Here is a 19,575-nt window from a genome sequence, read left to right as displayed (position 1 = left end):
TTGTGCTCCAGTTAAAGAACCAGACTTCTCTGAAGAATCATCAAAGTAGGTCATGTGAAAGAGAAAGAAAGGGTGTTTCATTGAGCAAGTGCAGTAATTGACTGTAATGTAACTGTGCTCTGGATCTCATTAATTATCTCAATTATTGTTACAGGAAATTAGGATTCAAGCTGGCAGAGGAATTTCAGTCAAACATAACCAGGAGCCACATATTCATGAGGCTGAGGCAAACTGTAATATCCACTTTGAAACCCAGAGGCCTGTGTTTGAAACTGGAGAATATATTGTGACCGGAGCTGTTCGTGACATTAAATTGGATCTCTGTGTCAATTAATTGGACTGTCAGATCAATACATCATTATTAAAGTACATGCACAACTTTAAAAACAGAGCTGTAGAGAGGAAGGAGAGATGTGATACTTCAAATCGTGTTGAGGCTGTGGATAAAAACCAAAAGCGACAAACTTATAGCAAATCATATACACGGGTTTCCTGTTTACAAACATTACAGGGTGCGTGCGCATACCAGGGGCAGAAAGCCAGATTGGTGAGCTGGTCCGCTACTGCAACAACCTGAAGTATTGAAGCGTTCCTTATTGTTTGTATATAACTGCTGATTCAATAAAACGTGATTTTATTTGGATCTGATTTGTCTGTCTTTAATTTTACAGTGTTACTGTGATATATATGTATGGCTATAATTGTCATTTTAGGCTAATGTAATAGCTAATGTTAGCAGCAGGGTTACCCCTGAGTGTATCCATGTGTGTCCATTTCAGCAGAGGTTGATTGTGGGCGAGAGGGCGACAACACTGTCGTGGTTAGCTTGCCGAAACTCTACTGCCGCTGTTTCGGCAACGTTAGCTAATGTCCGCTAGCTATAGCCAGTTAGCTTTGTGTGTAACGTAATAAAAACCCACCCATTTCGTAAGAGCGAAGCTTAATATTTCATTCAATAAAATTATGGTACAAAAGGTGCACTAACACCACAAGTCTTATGTTGACAACATGGACGCAGATATAAGAAACTCCGAAGGTAGTCGTAATATTTACCTAGCAGGCTAGGCTAACGCTGTTGCGCTAACGTTAGCAAAACATCGGCGTAGCTTTAGCTAGCAGTCTAAACTCATCTCGAGTCCAGACCTTTAACTGTCTACGGTCCGGACTTGAGTACTACAGCTCTGACAGGTAGATATCGCTTAGCTGAACAACTGAACAAGCTGCAACTTTTCTGATTGATACAATGGGAGCCTGACTCTTGCATATGCCCCCAATCTGCCCTTCTTATGGCTTGAAGCCATAACCTCCACCGGTTTTTGGCAAAAGCATGCTTCCCCCTAGGTATGTTAAACATCAGGCACCCATCACTGGCTCTGTTTGTACAATTAACCACGCAACAATTCCTTAGCATTTTGACTTACGCTATGCTGCTACTACTACTACTACTAGCTACACAAAACCTTGTCTTCTTTCTGCCTCCCGGTTGCGTGCGCAAGCAGTGATGACGTTGCAGAGAAATCCATGTATAGTAACACTAATATGGCCGAACCTTCTGCAGGAAAAGAACCAGGATAGGGATGAGGGCGGCTCTCTCCTGCTCCAGAGTATATAGAGACCGTGGCGTTCTGACAAACAGCTTGGTGTGTCCGTACGCCACATCGTCCTGGAAACCATGCTGGGTGACAATGGCCTCCACGGCTTCTCTGTCCGAGGCCATCAGGTGGTTTGGCCAGGTGTACTCGCACGTCATTTTATACCTACAGAACGTTCAGGAGGACAAAGAGGAAATCAGGGCTTACAGTATGACGACAAGGATGCTGTTCAGTATACAAAAAAGTGAAACAATTGCTCTTGTTACTGTAACTGAGTAGCTTTGTAAGTGACCTGGTTTTATTTAAAAGGGGCACTCCACACCAATTTTATATGTTAAGGTAAATGTACTAGTCATGTGGAGTACTACTCAGCTTGTGGAATATGTTGTATAATGTATTCTGTGGGTCTGGAAAAGCCTACAAAGCTTACATTACAAGCTGGGTGCATAGAGATTATTATTAAAGATCTGGACTTTAACCTGCAGGGAGGGTTAATAAAGGAGTCGCATCAAGTCGCATTATGGGAAGTGTAGGATCTAGTGTTTTCGGATATCGAACAATATAAGGGACTGCAAGCCAGGGTAACATCTAAAATCACTGAAGTACTCTTTTAAAATGAATTATTTTTCTCGGCCATAAGGACAGCTTCAGTCTCAAAATGAGATGATAAAAAGGGTTGGTTTTACTTGATTTTGTCAATTTACTCTCAAAGAGAACAATCTAGTCCGTACTTCCTGTCCTCACTGACGTTTAGAGTTTAATGGAAAAATTGCATGCATCATTGTTCTCTGCTATTAAATGTAATTTGAAAACTTCAACTCATTTTAAGTAAGATAATGTTAACTTTTATGTTAGTAGATTTAAAGGTGCCGTAGGTAGGATTGTGAAGATCCAGGACTTAGTCAAAAAATTTGAACATCGACAACTTCTCAGTCCCTCCCCCCTTTCTGCTGAAGCCCAAAACGGTCTCCTAAGCCCCTCCCCCCACAAGGGAGAATGAATGTGTGTGCATGAGCAGTGATTGACACGTAGTTAGACACCCCCCCTGGCACTGATTGGTGCATCTGAACAGGGAGCAGTGGATTTTTGCAAATCGCACTACAGGCTGTAGGTGGTGCCAGAGGAGCCAGATTTTTTTTTTTAAATTACCTGCTTCATGTTGTTCTACTTGAACATAGGGTCAGTTTCAGCAAATGTGACAGAAAGTTAGTTTTTTAAGTCTTACCTACTGTACCTTTAAGTAAAACTTCATAGTAGCAAGGAGTACTGGATGGTTTAGTCAATTTTACATACTTAAGGACACTGAATTGTTGCAGAAGTCTTGCTTCATGGAGCATCATGTTCTCTTACCGCTGCAGGACGCGAGCGTAATGCTGCCTGTAGGCAAAGCCCGCTCTGCGTACCATCACATTCTCCATCAGGCCGAGGTAGGCCACCTGGTGCTGGCAGCGAGCGTCGTCAAACAACACAGGAGACTTCATCTCGTTGGGCTTTATGCACCGCACATAGTAAGGCTCCTGAAAGAAAGAAAAAAAAGATATGCAGATAATCCTCTCAGAAAGGGTAGAGAGATCATTTTTCAACAAGCGGACACAACAATGCCTGTTTTTATTAATTTCCCAGCAGGGATCAATGAAGTCTTACATTATCACATTACTGTAGCTGTCATGTGCATAAATTCACAGAAAGATATACAGTAATACTGCAGGAAATTAAAGTCAAGGTTACACAATTAAACAAAATAAAAGTACTGCAATAGCACGACACAGTGTTGCATACTTCCAACACTTGGACTGATTCAGTGTTTGTATGATTGAGGCAATATTTTTTTCACAACGCTCTTGTTTTATCACCTGCACAAACTTGTATTTGTCTTTGATTTTCACATGTTTTTATCATTATTTTCATCACTGCTGTGTTCATCACTGTGTGAGTAAATAAACTACACTGTAAACCATGACAGAGCCACAGCCAAGCTGCAAAACTGGCAAACTGAGTTCACTGACCTTAATCAGAATTTCAGAATATTTCAACAGACGCTACAGTGAGCAGCTGAGCCTCATAACACATCCAGCACATCTACTTACTAACAGCACATGATTTAACTGCACATTATAACTTTAACTCTGGACGCCTGCGCCCAGACAGGTATCTTGAAAGGAAATCCTGTCACAGAACAGATACGGTTGTGTTTTCGCTGTCTTTCACTCTCTGTCCATGAAAGATGAACAAGGTGGAACAAAGTGAACACTTTCTGCTCCCCGACACTGTCGTCAATCAAATCAATGATGCTTGGGAATGTGTGCCCCTATTTTCAACTCAGCTCAGCAGAGATTTAAGAAAGGAGTCAGTTAATGGAGAGTTGGGAACAGATGAGGTGCTTCTGTATGGCAGTTGAAGAAAACATCCAATCTTTCAACGTGACCTGAAGGTTGCCAGGGGAGTTACCTTTCATTTTACCTTAGCCACACCGAGATGAGATGCTACAACACCCTGACAGCAGGCTGCCCCAAAATATAAGTAGGAAATGTCAGACATCAGTCAGTGAGATGAGGCCAGGAGAGGTGAGCAGCACATTTTGTGATCCAGCAGCGCTCATCTCCACACGCAGCCAGACAGGATGAGGACAAGCAACCTACAAAAACTGACTCTCTGACACCAAAAAGAGCACATTGCTATGTTTACATGTTCCTGCTGGACGGCTGCGTACCGCCTCTCACTCCATATTTTGTTATGCATTGTGACGAGCTGTCCTCCCAGAAGAGCCATTGCAAAGGCACATTGGCAGCCTCAGAATAGCCTGTGACTCATACAGGCTTTACAGGGACCAGAACAGGCAAACTGGTGCAGAGCATCCTACTGATGATGACAGCAACGTAAACTGGAGAGAAGATCTACGTTGGTGCTAAATACTCCCACTCCAACATGAAAATATGTTTAAAAAAAGAAAACCTCCAGGGGCTTTGATTTGACACCAATTCTGCCCTACAAACCCAAAACACAGCAACTACATATTTTGTAAAAGTTTACCATATCAAAAATTATAATGCCATAGAAATGTATAATTTTCAGCAATAGAACTTGCAGTAACTATAAAACAGAACTAAAAACAGGTCAAAACACAGTAACTGGCTCTGTAGCCAACTAAAAAGCTAAAACAAGACAGCAAGTGTTAGCTAGCTGGTGACACAGCCACAGCTAGCCTAAAGCTAAAATTTACTTATTGATTTTTCCCTAGCTCTTTTCTGTAATAAAATGTGTTATTCCACATAAGTAAATGATGCAGTAACTTAATCCAAACATGATAGAGAAAAAAACTCCTGTTAAAATTAGCTAGTTTAGCAAATCTCAGAAACTGTGTAGCTAACTAGACAGCTAAAGCAAGAGAGCTAGATCAAGTGTTAGCTAGCTTGTGAGAAAGTCACATAACTTCAACTAAAGTTAAAACTAAAATTTACTGCAAGTTGTCCGTAAGTTGAAAATATGCATTTTGATTAAATTGGCAATGTATTCACAGTAGTTATTTTACTTAACTAAATGAGGCATGGAATGATAGAAGAAGAAAAACTTCTGCGAAGCTAACTAGCTCAGCAGAACTACCATCTCAGCAAGCGTGGTCAAGCTACCTTAATAGACACAAAAGCAGAGACGCAAGAACACTTTTTGTTAGTAAATTATGATATTATATATTTATTATGTACGTTCGATGTCTATGTTTTATTTAGGTAAAATAATCAGCCTAAAAGGCACAGAATGAAGGCATTACAACTTTTCTATTTGTTATGCATTTTTCCAGCCAGCCTGAAAACTCCACAGTTACTGCTCTCTTTCTCTCTACTTTGTAGAGCTGCTTGGCTTTACTTTCTATTCGTCAGAATTAGGCATCTTTAATCCATCTAAAAACTGCAAATGCCCATAGACAGTATATAAGAATGGACCAACAGATCCCGTTGCTCTGGACGGAGACAAGTGAAGGCCATTAGAAGCACTTTTCCGGTGATGGCTGAGCGTTACTGCGCAGCCTCCAATTGAGAGAGACAACGTAAATGTGCCGTGAGCAACATGTCTGAAAGTTGTAAGTCTTCTGGTAGTTGTGCCAAGAGAAATCTCAATCATTCCGAATATTGCAGAGACGGAGAGCATAGGTATATGTAAGGAGACAACATAGGCACAGGCTAATTATTGCTAACTAAAATGCTAGTTAACATTAGTAATTACACTTAAACAGCTAATGTGAGACGAACTACACGGTAATTCCTCTACTATGCGACAGTAAGACGCGTGGTTATGACACAATCGTTCGCCATAACGTGAGGTACAAGGTAATGGAGCCTTTTATACATTATCTTGTTTTTCTAGAAATAAACAATGGACAAATAGAGTCTTTAAACGCTTCAGATGTAAAGTTATTTGCTGTCAAAGTGGCGCCAAAATGAATGGCGGGTCAATGGAATGCTAACGGGAGGTGATGGCTTATTAGCATCAAAATGGCACCATAAGAGGTTCGCAGTCCGAGGAGAAGCTTACCCCCTTGCAAATGCCAAACACAACTTCCCCTAAAGGTTAAAGGGAGAGGAACAGGAAGTCAATCTAAAGCTGAAACCACTGACCTTGCAGCCCAGTTTATCCACCAAGGCCACAATGGAGTTCTTGAAGAGGGTGGCCGCGGTCAATGGTCGCTTGGTGACTTCTGTGATGCTCAGCTGACCATCTGGCCACATCTCCTTCAGGACTGGGTCGGCACTACAATAGAGAAAGGGGGGCAAGAAAAGGGGGCGAAGACCAAAGAGAGGCCATCATAACTGGGTTAGCAGAGGAGTGTTGTGCAAGAAAGTCACTATACATTTAACCCAGTTACAGAACTGTCAGGAGCATTATGATGTTTGTCACCTGTTGTACATGAGACGCTTGAAATCTTGGAAAAGCAGGTCCTTGTTTTTGTCCAAAAAGCCCTCGACGGAATATCTGTAATAGGTGTAGACAGAGAAAGTGAGTGTAATCGAGAAATGGCCAAAACGAGTCAAAAGGAGGGATGCTCCGCTGAAGAGCACTTTGAGTAAAGTGGTGTGTCAGAAAAAAGAAGTTAAAATTACAAGAAAGTCCGATAAAAAGTAACACAGTAAAACAGTAAGCGTCTGTCACTAAAAGGGTCACTATCACTTCCCATTAACGGACTCCACTCTTTGCACCAAATGACTCACAGTCCTCAGGCTGGAGGTCATGCCGCTTAGATGATTTACAAATTAGGAACATGGTCAAATTCCCCCCACAGCTCACATTTTTGAGAAGAAAAGAAAAAACTGTCTACAAACTAATCTGTCTGCCTTTTTTCGAACTGCTCTGTAAGTTTTTGTGATGCATCAGCAGGAGGTCAGAGGCACACAGTAAGGCAAGGTTACATAAGCCGTCCAAGCCCTGGGGTAAGAGCCTGCTGTAGTGTAAATGTTGCCTCAAATAAACCTCTCTCTCCTCTCTCGTTCACAACAATTACTTACACAGAGTGGACAATTTGCTTAAAAAAATCCATTCTGCATTCAAAATCCTACTTAGTACTACTTTTAACTACTGTATATGTATACAGTTAGGGAGTTTAACCCAGTGGTTTCCAAACTAGGGGTCCAGCCCCCACCAGAGTGAAGATACATTGGGGGGGGGGGGGGCTGATTAATGGGAGAGGAAAGAAGAAACAATAAAGTTCTGCTACAATTTTATTTTACTTTTTTGTTGGGGCTTAAACAGTTATTTAACTGAAACCATGTGTCTAGATGAGGAATCACTCTCATAAAGAGGTCACAGGCCAAAAAGGTTGGAAAACTCTGGCTTACAATATTTTATTATTTGTTTTCATCATTTATTTAATCAAAAGCTTAATCTGTAAAGTAACTACATCTGTCAGATAAATGTAGTATAGTAAAAAGTACAATATTTCCCTCTGAAATGTAGTGCAGTAGAAGTATAAGTCAAGTAAAATGGAAATGTAATTCCACCACTGCAGTATACCACAATAGTTTACACTCTCTTCCACACACACACATTTCTTCTACATATTCTCTCTGCATGCCTCCCTCTCTAACAAACACACACACACAAACAACAAAACACAGACACACAGCATGTCACAAGTTGTCTGCATGGCCCTGTCTGTGACTGTGTCCTGGGCTGGCACATCTGGAGGCAAAGAAGCAGACGCTGGCTATGACAGATGTGTCCCCTTGGCTTATGGGTGCCGAAACCACCTGACCAAATCCCAGGAAGCTCACCGGAGAGCCACAGAGTGTGAAAGGAAGAGAGAGCAATAAGAATCCACAACATTCATTTACAAGGACAGGACCGTGCTGGGAGAGAACGGACAGGAGAGGACGTGCAGAGATAAAAACAGCAGCTCTCCAGAGACAGGAGGATGATTTAGAGGAAAGTATATTAAAGTATGAAGGTCAAGGCTGGTGCAAGGAGAGGGCTGTGTTTTACAAGGTTAAGGGGAGCTCACACTGAAAGAGCAAGGCGACAAACATGTGAGATTTCGTGCAATATAAAGTTGTGCAATAAGTGAAAATTATATATCTCATGGCTGCTCAAAGTGCTGCATGTGCAGGGCTGCAACACTGCAGGGAATTAAATTGTGGATGGTAAAGAGTCAGGTGAGGGTTGCAGAGAGAGGAGAAAAAAAGCGGAAAGAGGATGAGGGAGCGAAGTAGGTCAAAGCTTGTGATAGTGGTGGTGTGGTGAGAGTGGAGGGGGAGGCCAGTGGGTGGCGAGGATGAGGGTATATTTAGCCAGAGTAGACTCAGATGTGGTGGGATGGGACAGGGGATGATGGGGCGGGGGTGCAGTACCACCAGGAAGCAATATACAAGGGATGACAGCTCAGCTGGAGCAACCTCGACGTGCGGCAGGGTGATGGGGACACACAGTGACAGGGACAGCCATCTGTCATCACCACTGCAGGTCACATGCTCTTATCCAGCCTGTCTTTTTAACGCTGGCAGGAAAGTGCATTTACTTAAGTACTGTACTTAAATATATGTATTTTGTACAACATTACATATCCATCAATAAATCAAAGTTAAAGTATTTTTACATACAGATGTTTAGATATGAAACACATGAAAGCTTTAAAATTATGATACCCAATGGTGTATAAATTTGGAGCTGAAAGAAATAGTAAATTAATTGATCAGTAAGTTGATCATCAGATAATTAATCTGCAACTCTCATTTGAATGCAGAAATGACAAACATTTAATGGTTTCCACTTCTCAAATGTGAGGATTTGCTTGACTTGAATTGAATTACAGTAAACTGAATCATTTTGGTGGTATGTTGAACAAAACAAAAGTTGTCCCTTTGAGTTTTGGAATTGTGGTGGGCATTTCTCACTATTTTCTTATACAAACTAAACAGTTAATGGACTGATAAAAAAAAAATAACCAGCCCTATGTTACAGCCAAATGTAAACTAGTTACAGAAGAGCTCCATCTCAGCCAAGTACAACAGTAAAATGCTGCTTACACATTACTGCATCAGTAAACATAATGTAATAACATAACCTGTAATAGCACAACCCTCACATGAATCATTTTTCTGCATTAAGTACTTTGTGTTGGTACCTTTACTAAAGTAAAGAACTACTGAACGTTGACAAGGGGAGGGCAGCTAGGGAGAAAAGGTACAGTGCAATAATTGTCTGTGAGAGCTGTGTCTAGCTTCAAAGATGGATGAAATTGCTCTGTGTTACTGTGTTTGTTCGACATCGTGTTAGCCTGGATTTCCCCGAGTCAAAGGCCCTCAATAAACCCTACTCCAGTTCTCCTTGATTACTGCTGCTGCTACATCTCGCAAAGCCAAAATTGTCTCATCAGCTGACTCCATCCCTCCCTGCCCACCTCCTCCTCCTCCTTTCGTGTTCCCTTGACATATTCATTTCCTTCCCTTCTCTAGATTGAGGGCAGTACACGTGAGCAGTGGGGATCTTCTGAAACCAAAGAAACGACGGGTGACTTGCTGGCCAGGGCCCTCATCTGCCCACTATGACGTTTAAATCCAGTGAGCACATTAAGGAAGTGGGGCAATGATGGAAAAGGAAACCAAACAACCGTTTGATCTCTAGTCTGTGAATCATAAACCAAACGGCCACTAACATAAACAAAAATGATTGTACTAGGATAGGATATAAGCTAAAAAGCCTTAATATGCATATATATATATTTTATATATATGTTATATTTGATTTATGATATGATTATGTTCTAGTGGCACTGAAAATCTTCAATCTTTCCTACCTGTCTCGACTGTGATTATCTCACCAAGGCAACATGTTTACCAAAAGGATCTTTATAAATTAAAACTAAAAGGGGAGGGATGGTTTAAGCTACAAAAGCCTTAGCAGGTGACAAAAACATGTTTCTTGGAAGATCAGCTACTTATCTTTCATTTGAACTTACATTTTCTATCTCAGATAAGATTGTTTCTATAATGACATGCCAATTTTAATCTTTACTTTATTCCATGTCTTTCAAAACTTGCATGTACAATTTGACTTAATATGGGTGACACCTGTTGGAAAATACTAAAAAGGTGTTAATTAGAGCATCTCCTCTCCCTGCCTCTACAATGCCACGTGTGTTGTACATGTCTATGGTTGTATCTGTATGCCTGGCTGTGCAGGTTAGTGAATGCACTTTATGTATACGCGTGAGGAGTTTTCTTCATGTGGTTTCAGATGAATGGATTGTACAGTATATATGTAGTTTACAATGCAAATGTATGCATGTGGATGACATCCTACACTTATTGGAATAGGTGGCCAATTTCTTATTTGTATAGACCAACGTAAACAGCAACACACACTTGGTCAATATTGTGGTTAAAATTTAATGTATGATTGATCTTTTGTCGTGAATGTACATTTAGTACTAAATACTGTATGGGATATTATGGGATTCAAGCTCTAGGAATACACTTTGAGATATGAGATCAGAAGACACAAATGAATAGTTTTTCAGCACCCAGTTGTCATACATTATATGTTACTTAGTTAAAGGGGATTATTAACCACAATTTACAATAACTCCTGATCCGTAAAGCTGTCACTTTAAGCACAACACTAACACCACCACTGGAACGCCTCTATGAATTAACTCACTGCTGCCGATATCATAAACTGACATCTCTTAATAGGATTATTTGGCTTACACTTCTGAACTCTGCACAACACCCTGTCACTTTTTCAGACCGCCCCCCTGGGCCGAAGCAGACGACTGTGACAAAGTGTGAAAACGTATGAGTGACTCACGTGACGTCTCCGGCATAATGACGAATACGGAAGTGTTTCTGAAAGTCCATGGTTTTGTCTGTGGGGCTGAGCTGGAAAAGAGGAGGAGACAGTGTGAGTGCAGAACCATCAGTATAAAATATTACATTCAATATAATACAAACATTTACAGTGTACCATATGTCAGCTTTAAGAGGAGGAAATAATGGCAGCATTTTAGAGCCCCTGCTGTTTGAGAAGCATGTTATGATGTCTCTGAAGGCAAAACATTGGAGAAACTCTGCTCCCTACTGAGTGCAACACAAAACTGCACCTGTGTTATAGCACATTTTAAAGTTTTTTTTAAAGACTCTTAGTTCTTGCTTGTTAAGTCAAAAATCTAATCAAAACACACCCCTGTTTTGAGAAGAAATACCAAAATAGTGCTAAAAGCAATTCAATGTTTCACTTTGGCATTTCTACTGTATCTTCTAAGCAACTCCAGTTTGGGCGTAAAATAAGATTTCCTCATTTTGTTTTTTAGAGTCTGAGGAGGATATGTCAACAACGTATCACCACTTCCCACTAAGTGAAATTAAAACCACATTTTCCAAGATCCCTTTTTAAACATCATTTCAGTTTCAAGTTCAGCAGCAGCCCGTAGCCTGAGAAAGGTCTTCTGAATATCCATATGAGAAGTTGAGATGAATCCTGCCTGACAGATGATGTTTCTGATCTGTTCTCACTTTGCGGGATGTGTAGTGGGGGTGCTGGGCCAGTTTGGTGTCCATGCTCTCCAGGCAGACCGTGTCAGTGACTTTACCAACAGTGAGGCAAGCTTCGTCCAAAATGGAGATGATGCCTTTGTGGGGCTGTTCCACAAGGTCCACAATGATCTGGTTGTTGAAGTAATCAATCTGTGTACGAACAGTAAGATTAAGATTGTTACGTAAGAGGGAAATGTAGTGATGTTTATAAATCACTAGTGCATCACGTACTGTGTGTGTGGTTTTTTCAAGTGCATGCTTTTGCACTTACAAACTTGCTTTTGTGTGTCACATCTGCACCAAATGTATTGTCACAAATAACTTTTTATAGGCAACTTTTTCACATTAGCAAACTCATTTTAAGATAAAACTTTATTTATCCAGATTGAAATAGTTGTGCAGCAGTTTTAATTTAAAAGTGCAAATATATAGAGTGCAAATTAAAACAAAATATAAACAATAAAGATTATCAGTAAGGTGCAAAAAAACAAATGTACACAATGCCAGCAATGTTAACGGTGAGGATCATAGAAAATCATTTTTGGCAGAAATATACATCATTTTATTCCTGGCAATTGTCTTAAGTGTCCATATATTGAGAATAGCTAGCAGAGTATTAATTGATCTGCAAATGTGTGTGTTTTTCTGTGTGACATGGCACCTCTTGCTTGCATTTGTTGTTGTTTCAGTGTGTTTCTTACATGTTGCCAGGTGATGCCCTCTCTCTGGTATTCACCTTGTTCCTGTCTGAGGATCAGCTCGATGAAGAGCTGCTGCAGCTTCTCGTTGCAGTAGTTGATGCAGAACTGTTCAAAACTGGCCGACAATAGAGGAACAAAGACTTTAGCAACAGCATCAACAATGACAAATGTCCACTTTGAAAATACATTTCACAACACAACAACCTGTTGTTTTCAAAGATCTCAAAGCCGTAGATATCCAGCACGCCGATGACTGTGTTTTTTCCATGAAGCACTGGGTTGTAGTCTTTAACTTCAATGACGCTGTTGATGCGGTTTACAATCCAGCAGAAAAGTCTCTCATAAAGAGCCTTGAGCGGGGAAATAAGATAGTGTGTGTTTAGAGCTGGAGATTAAAATAATGTGACAACTGTGAAAATTAGGTAAAAGGAAAGCATGCCACAGTGATGATGTTAACATAGCCTAATTGTCTTATCCTGGAGAAGCTGTAAAACAATGAATCTGTATAAAGCATAAATCTTATCCTGATAAAACTATTTGTTTGTTTGACTTGTAAATAAACAAGTGAAGCAACAGCACCTTGGCGAAAGCATCTCGCCCAAAGCAGGCGTCCTGCTCTGTGTGTCCCTTCTCGATGACCTCGCCGCCCCCGGTGGCCACAGTGCGGAACAGCAGGCTCTTGATGACACTGTCCACCTCTGTGGCTGTCAGCTCAGCGATGTGGTCAATAGCTTCGAGTCCCAGGATCTGAACGTTCTCACCATCAGTCTCAAACTGCACGTTTCCCTGAAAAACAGACCATTACAGTTAATTATAGAGCCATAATCTTATCACAACTATGTTGGTGATCTCGTGACTCACAGTTTAGTCTACATGGTTACAAAGTCTAACAGGTCGTGTAGAGTCTTTTACCAACTCCTACATTAGGCCATTAGGTGGTACCAGGGCAGAACTTGCTTGGACGCGTGTTCTGCGTGCCAATAATCTATGTCCACAATCTGTCTGCATTTCGGTGCTGTGACCCATTTATTTTCCTGACGGCCTGCACACCGTCGCACAAGCAATACAGTCCATTTCATTTCATTTCTGGTTTAGTTCCATTCATTTTCCTTGTCAAACAAATCACAATGACACGCACTGGCATGGTGAAAAGCTGTATGCTTTCCCCTTTTTCCACACACCTGTGTACCTGTGGCTGATTACCTTTATGCCTTCCCAAAGGCAATGCTTCACCCAGTGCTCAAACATAAAACTGCAGATTAATTAGTATAACCAACATGGTATATAAACAAAACAAAACAAAGAGGTGTAATGGCTCCAACAGGTGGGTTCAAAATTAGCACCATTTACCAGCCAAATGCTGGTAAAATATGCAAGTGGCTGGTCAATTTGCTTCACTCACCAGTCAAAAAAACAGTGGTTAAGTGGCTGGTAAAATACATTCACTAGACATTTGGCTGGTGGATGAAAAAGTTAATGTTGCACCCGTGGTGAAGAAAATACTTTTTAATTTTAATCGTTGAATATAAATTTTACTTTTCCTATTTTTTACAATCCATGCAATACCTTACCAACAGAAGAATGGAGGCCAGGATCTGATAAATTGAGTTAATCTCCTCGTTTGAGAAGCCAATCACTCCCAGGGCACTCATCACTGCTTTGTGGCTCGAGCGATCATTGTTGGAGGTCTTAAGAAAAAAGGAATTTGGATTATTATTTTCAGTCAAAAGAACATGAGCTGAAGTGCACAGGGGACATCCTGGATTTTGGATTTTGGTGCCTCAGAGAGTATAATCATTTATTTAAAATCTTTGTGTTGTGCAGTTTGTTTCAAAATATATGAACAGCTGTTTTTCAAATAACTCATTTTATTAAAGTGTAAATTGAAATGTAAAGGTGACGAACTCACAACAGTTGCAGCTCCCTCTCTGGTATAAATATAAGCAGCAGGATCATTCTGCAGATGAAATGACTCCAGCATCTCATCTGAGCCTCCACGGAGTAACTGTTATAAATACACATCAAACATAAACGTTTAGATCCAATTTAATAAATTCAATAAAGGAGCAGTAATCCACAGTATTTTTTTAAGTCTCAATGTGTTATGGGTTTGGTGTGTTTTGTCTTATTTTGGTAATCTGTTTTTTCTGTTTTGTATTTTTGCCCTGTTTCCTGTTTTATTTTTGACGGTCTTGTTTTCTGTCTTGTCTTGTCTTGTTTTACTTCCTGTGTTTTCCCGCCCTTGTGATTGCCCTAATGTGTTTCACCTGTTTCCCATCCTTGTGTCACCTGTCTTGTGTTTCCTCGTTACCCTGTGTATTTAGTCTTGGTCTTTCCCCTGTCCGGCGTCAGATCATTTTTGTGTTTGTAGTATGTCCCTGCGTCAGCGTGCTTTGTGGTTTTTTTTCCCGTCAGTTTGTGTTAGTGATGGGCGAACAAAGCCTTGTGAAGCCTCTGAAGCTTCTTCCTGATTGTATCGCAAAATGATCCGAAGCATCAAAAAACAACACAGTGACATCTGGTGGTCAGTCAGCAGAAATGACAGCGGCTATGAACTTGACACAGCCAAACAAAGCTACAACATGAACATAGGAGAGACAGAATGGACACATGGATATGGCATGACATGACAGAACTTGAATTAAATGACATGAACATGCCATGACTGAATTAAAAATATAAAGCCTATGTTTGAATATAACATAATATAATAATATAAATTACTGTGATCAGGATTTGAATGTAAGTATGTTTAATTAGGCTAAATATGGATTCAATAAACTGCAGCAACAATTCCATCTTCTACCGCTATGTAGAATTATGTACAGGTAGGCTAATTTCCATTAAAAGGCTAATCAAATAAATTGCAAGCCACATTCATAAACCCTGCGATGTTCCAGTGAATTCTAACGGGCCGTTGGTAAGCATGCAGCGACATGAATCCATGAATCCAGCCAACCCTTCCGGAGTTTCAGTGACGTTCGAAGCTTCGGACGTCATCAGTCACGTGCTTATTTCAATTTGATACAAGCTCCAACACTGCTTCGAACCAGTGTGCTTTGCGGGAGTGATACAAGCTTCAGTGCCTCGGTGTCAAACGTCCCATCACTAGTTTGTGTTTGTTGCTGTCAGCGTGTCGGTGTGTATTGTCTCCCTGTGTCAGTCACGTCAAGGTCTGTACTCCCTGGATTTCCTTTTATTTGTTTTCCTGGTTTTTGAGCTACTTCTGGTTTTTGGTTTTCCTGTTCTTGTGCTTTGTATTTTCGGACAGCTGTTTTTGCCCTTGGCTATTGGGACTCTCTCGTTTTGGCATTGTCCTTGTTTTTTTGGTATAATAAACCCCCAAGCTCAAACCTTCTCCTGCCTTCCTGCCTCATCTCTGCATTTGGGTCCACAATCCCCTGCTACACTTAACACAATGTGAGTTCAGGGAGTAATACTTGAGCATCATTAGTGTATGTTTAGCAGCAGCATAGATAAAAGTTTACCTGGTAGAATGAGTGGAAGTTCCTCTCCCCGTCTTGCTGATGGACCACCCTGGACTTGAACAGGAGAACAGATTATGGTAGCAAACCAAACATCCATCCTCAGAAACTCTTACCCTGTTATACAATTATTCTATGATGAACGATGCGTTCCACGAGTTGTTTTTTAAAGTAAAGTGTTGTTTGTTGTATGAGTTCCTGCATTGTCTGTTCTTACTTTAGTTTTTCCTCTAAATCGCTTTCAACTACACCAAGAAGTGTGCTAGCTTGTATCAAACCTCTCTGGGTTACATCTAAAGGTGGAGCAAATCATTTATTAACTGAAACAGAATTTATATTAAAGTGCTCGTATTATGCTTTTTGGCTTTTCCCCTTTCCTTTATTGTGTTATATATCTTTTTTGTGCATGTAATCGGTTTACAAAGTGAAAAAGCCAAAAGTCCACCCCAAAGCCATTTACCATCTCCAACACTGTTCACAAACTGCTCCAAACAGCTCTATTGTAGTCCAGCCTTTACTTCCGTGAGAAACGTGCGTCACTTTGTAACACATGTTATAATGCTCGCCTAGCTGCTAGCGTGGCACGCCCTCATACTCTGCTTCTGATTAGCTAGCAGTGCTTACCTAGGTACTGCGCATGTGCGACTCCCAACAAAGATGGTACAGAAGTGCGATGCCTCACTCTGTAGCTAAAACAGAGAGCTCAACTCACAGGGTGAAAAGAGGAGCTGCAGCAATGTGCAGTACAACAAATATATGGTGTTTTTTGAAAATTAAACCATGTAAATCTATCCTGGTACAACCTCTAAATACAATTATGAACCTGAAAATGAGCATAATATGAGCACTTTAAGCTAAATAAAACAAGTTAGCAGCATTTATCATAGAGGTCAGCAATCATGTGTGAGTTTTCGAGGTAACAAAAGACAAATAACAGATCTCTAAATGAGTCAAAACTAAGTCAAAAAGAAAAAGTGAAAGTAAAACTCAACTCAAAGTGCAACATGTCATGTGGCCAAATATCAAAGATAGATTTTTCCCTGGATGGTTGCGTGCTGTACTTTTGGTGACAAATCGTACATCTAAAAAGAAGGTCTTTGGGCGCCTAGGTAGCACACCTGGTAGAGCACAAGGCCATATATAAAGGTTTACTCCTTAATGCAGCGGCCGTGGGTTCGACTCCGACCCATGGCCCTTTGCTGCATGTTATTCCCTCTCTCTCTCTCCCCTTTCATTTCTTCAGCTGATCTATAAAAATAAAGGCCTAAAATGCCCAAAAAAGAATCTTAAAAAAAAGGTCTTTGCTCTTAGATGTTGAGAGATTGACACCAAAACCTTAGATATAGTGCTGGTGTTTTAGACAGCTGAATGATCTCCGCTATAGCTGCACTAAAAATGTCTAAAAGTCACATTATGCCCTCAAGAATGGATCACCCAGTAAGACAAATCCACAACCAAGCGACAAAATCACAACCAGCTAATTTTCCAACAGTGTTTAAGTATAATAGTTTGATTTTGAGTGTTTGTCTTGAAGAAAAAACCCAAACAGATTACCAGCGACCACCACAGCAGCACCATGTTGGCTGCTGATGCAGAAGCAGGACAGTTTAATAACAGTGTGGTTATTCCTGCCCTCTGAAAATGAATCATTGCACCATCATTCACACCAGCCCTGAGTGCCAGACGGTTTTTTAACAGAGCGGATAAATACAGCAGCATCAAGTAGCCAGTCATTAACACGCAGCAGCACATCGGCTTCACAGATCGATCTATTCATGGATGTTCCCTCACACCTCTTTGTCTTCACCTCATGAAACATTCATGTTCAGGAGAGAAGACATAATTTAAAAACTAAATGAGCAGAACTTTTCTGTACTTTTCTTTAGAGGTGGGCTCTTTCTGTCCTCTGTGTTTCTTGGAGCCGTTAAGGTCCCCTGTCTGCATTCAAAGCTCCTCCATCATCCTGCCCACCCACCCACCCACCCCCTCACCTTCTCCAGCAGGTAGTTGTTGATGTGTCCTCCGGTAGGTTCCCCATTGAAGTTGAAGTTGATGTCCATGTACTTGCCGAAGCGGCTAGAGTTGTCGTTGCGATTTGTCTTGGCGTTCCCAAAGGCCTCCAGCACACAGTTGGATTTGAGCAGGACATTCTTCACACTGATTGATCACATCGTGGTAACCGTTGATGGAAACGTGTGAACGAGCCATCAGGGAGGTGAAAATGGAGTTGGAGGACAAGAAGAAATTAAGATGATTTATGGTAACATCATATTCTCAAGATCCAATTATTTATTTGTGTTGGATTGAGGATAAAAGTCATCTGAATCTACATTCCGGTTTAGAGTACTGCCTTAATAAGTTTATAGTTCTAAAGCAACTCTCACCTCTCAACCTCGGCCCTCTGGCCTGGGTTCGTGATGGCCGCAATGTACTGCATGATGTATTTACTAGCTTCTGTTTTTCCTGCCCCACTTTCACCTGAAATACAAAACACACACAGGTTTCACAACACTGATGAACAGATCAGTATAGCTGCATAACATAACATGTATTTACGCAATGACTCTTTACTTAGAAACTGTTGTGTGTGTTTCTTAAGAAAATGTAAAAAAAAAAAAATAATAATAATCCCCTGCCAAGTTCTTGGTAACTTTTACAGAGGAGCAATATAAAGTATCCTGACTAAAACATTACAAACTTGCATGGGATGTGCACTGCCCAGGACAGGAGGGCTCTGCAGCGAGTGATTAAAACCGCCCAGAACATCATTGGAACCCATCTACCGAGCATCAGTGATATCAGTGAGATGGGGAACCTGTGCAGGTTCTTTCTTTTAAAAGATCTATATAAAGGGTAAAAGATGTACTCATTCTGCAAGCCTCAGATCCTCAGACAGGGGGTTAATGGAGGTTTAAGTACTTCTTCTTTAAGTACTAAGTTTCTTTCTAAAATGTGAGTATTTGATTATTTTTTTGTCTGCTATGATGGTGCACTTAATATCTTTTATTTTTAACAGACAAAACAAGATATTTAAAGATGTCACCTTGGACACAAGGTATTTCTCACAATGTTCTGATATTTTATAGACCAAACAATAATCGACTAATTAAGAAAATATGTTAATTGATCATTTAAAAAATAAACTTTGGATGCAGCCCTAGACAGATGGTTGCTGAGTCAAGTCTATAGATGACAACAAAGCTTTTCATCTGGTTCCACACACAGGCCAAACCTGATGATTAACAGAGGTATAGATCTAAGAATAGCAAAGTTGTCTCTCCATTTTCTTTCATCCATCTAGCAGTGTTGTTTCCACATGTGTAATCAGCATCAATTTCAAAGGATTAACGCATCAAAGTAAACATTATGCTACATGGAATCATTCCACAAACAAGAGAATCAAGTGTGTTGTAAATGTATAGTGTGGGAAGTGTAGCCTAATTAAAACAGCAGAGAGTTTACACAGGCCTGTGACTTATTAGGTGAAGCTTAAGAGTGAGAAAGAGACAGACCTGATATGACGATGCAGGTATCTTTGGCCCGTCTCTTCATGGCCTTATAGGCAGCATCAGACACTGCGTACAAGTGAGGAGGGTTTTCGTACAGCTCCCGGCCCCTGTACGCATCAACGGTATCTTTGCCGTAAATGTCCATCTGTCTGTACGGATTAACAGAGACGACTACTTCTCCAATATAGGTGTAGATACGGCCCTTCTCAAACCTGTCCAAAGAAAAGAAAATACATAGGCTACATACTGATGGCATATTTCACAAAGGTCAC

The 19,575-nt window shown here is 40.7% G+C and overlaps 1 protein-coding gene across 2 annotated transcripts in view; it reads right to left on the bottom strand.

Annotated features, from left to right (window-relative positions):
* myo1g (myosin IG) overlaps positions 1-19,575 on the bottom strand; it is a 54,548-nt gene that overhangs the window by 26,743 nt on the left and 8,230 nt on the right. For both annotated transcript variants that reach the window (XM_078268589.1, XM_078268590.1), the window contains 15 exons: positions 19,307-19,515; positions 18,179-18,272; positions 17,786-17,951; positions 15,798-15,851; positions 14,219-14,314; positions 13,881-13,997; positions 12,889-13,095; positions 12,514-12,659; positions 12,310-12,424; positions 11,588-11,758; positions 10,884-10,954; positions 6,483-6,557; positions 6,203-6,335; positions 2,943-3,109; positions 1,550-1,757 (listed from right to left, as the gene is read on the bottom strand). In XM_078268589.1, coding sequence (XP_078124715.1) covers positions 1,550-1,757; positions 2,943-3,109; positions 6,203-6,335; positions 6,483-6,557; positions 10,884-10,954; positions 11,588-11,758; positions 12,310-12,424; positions 12,514-12,659; positions 12,889-13,095; positions 13,881-13,997; positions 14,219-14,314; positions 15,798-15,851; positions 17,786-17,951; positions 18,179-18,272; positions 19,307-19,515 — 2,029 coding nt within the window. The remainder of the gene's footprint in view (positions 1-1,549; positions 1,758-2,942; positions 3,110-6,202; positions 6,336-6,482; positions 6,558-10,883; positions 10,955-11,587; positions 11,759-12,309; positions 12,425-12,513; positions 12,660-12,888; positions 13,096-13,880; positions 13,998-14,218; positions 14,315-15,797; positions 15,852-17,785; positions 17,952-18,178; positions 18,273-19,306; positions 19,516-19,575) is intronic.

This window comes from Sander vitreus, chromosome 14, assembly GCF_031162955.1.
Source record: "Sander vitreus isolate 19-12246 chromosome 14, sanVit1, whole genome shotgun sequence".
NCBI classification, from domain to species: Eukaryota; Metazoa; Chordata; class Actinopteri; order Perciformes; family Percidae; genus Sander; species Sander vitreus.
Note: the sequence above shows the minus strand (reverse complement) of the source record. Positions and strands in the feature narration are given on the sequence as shown.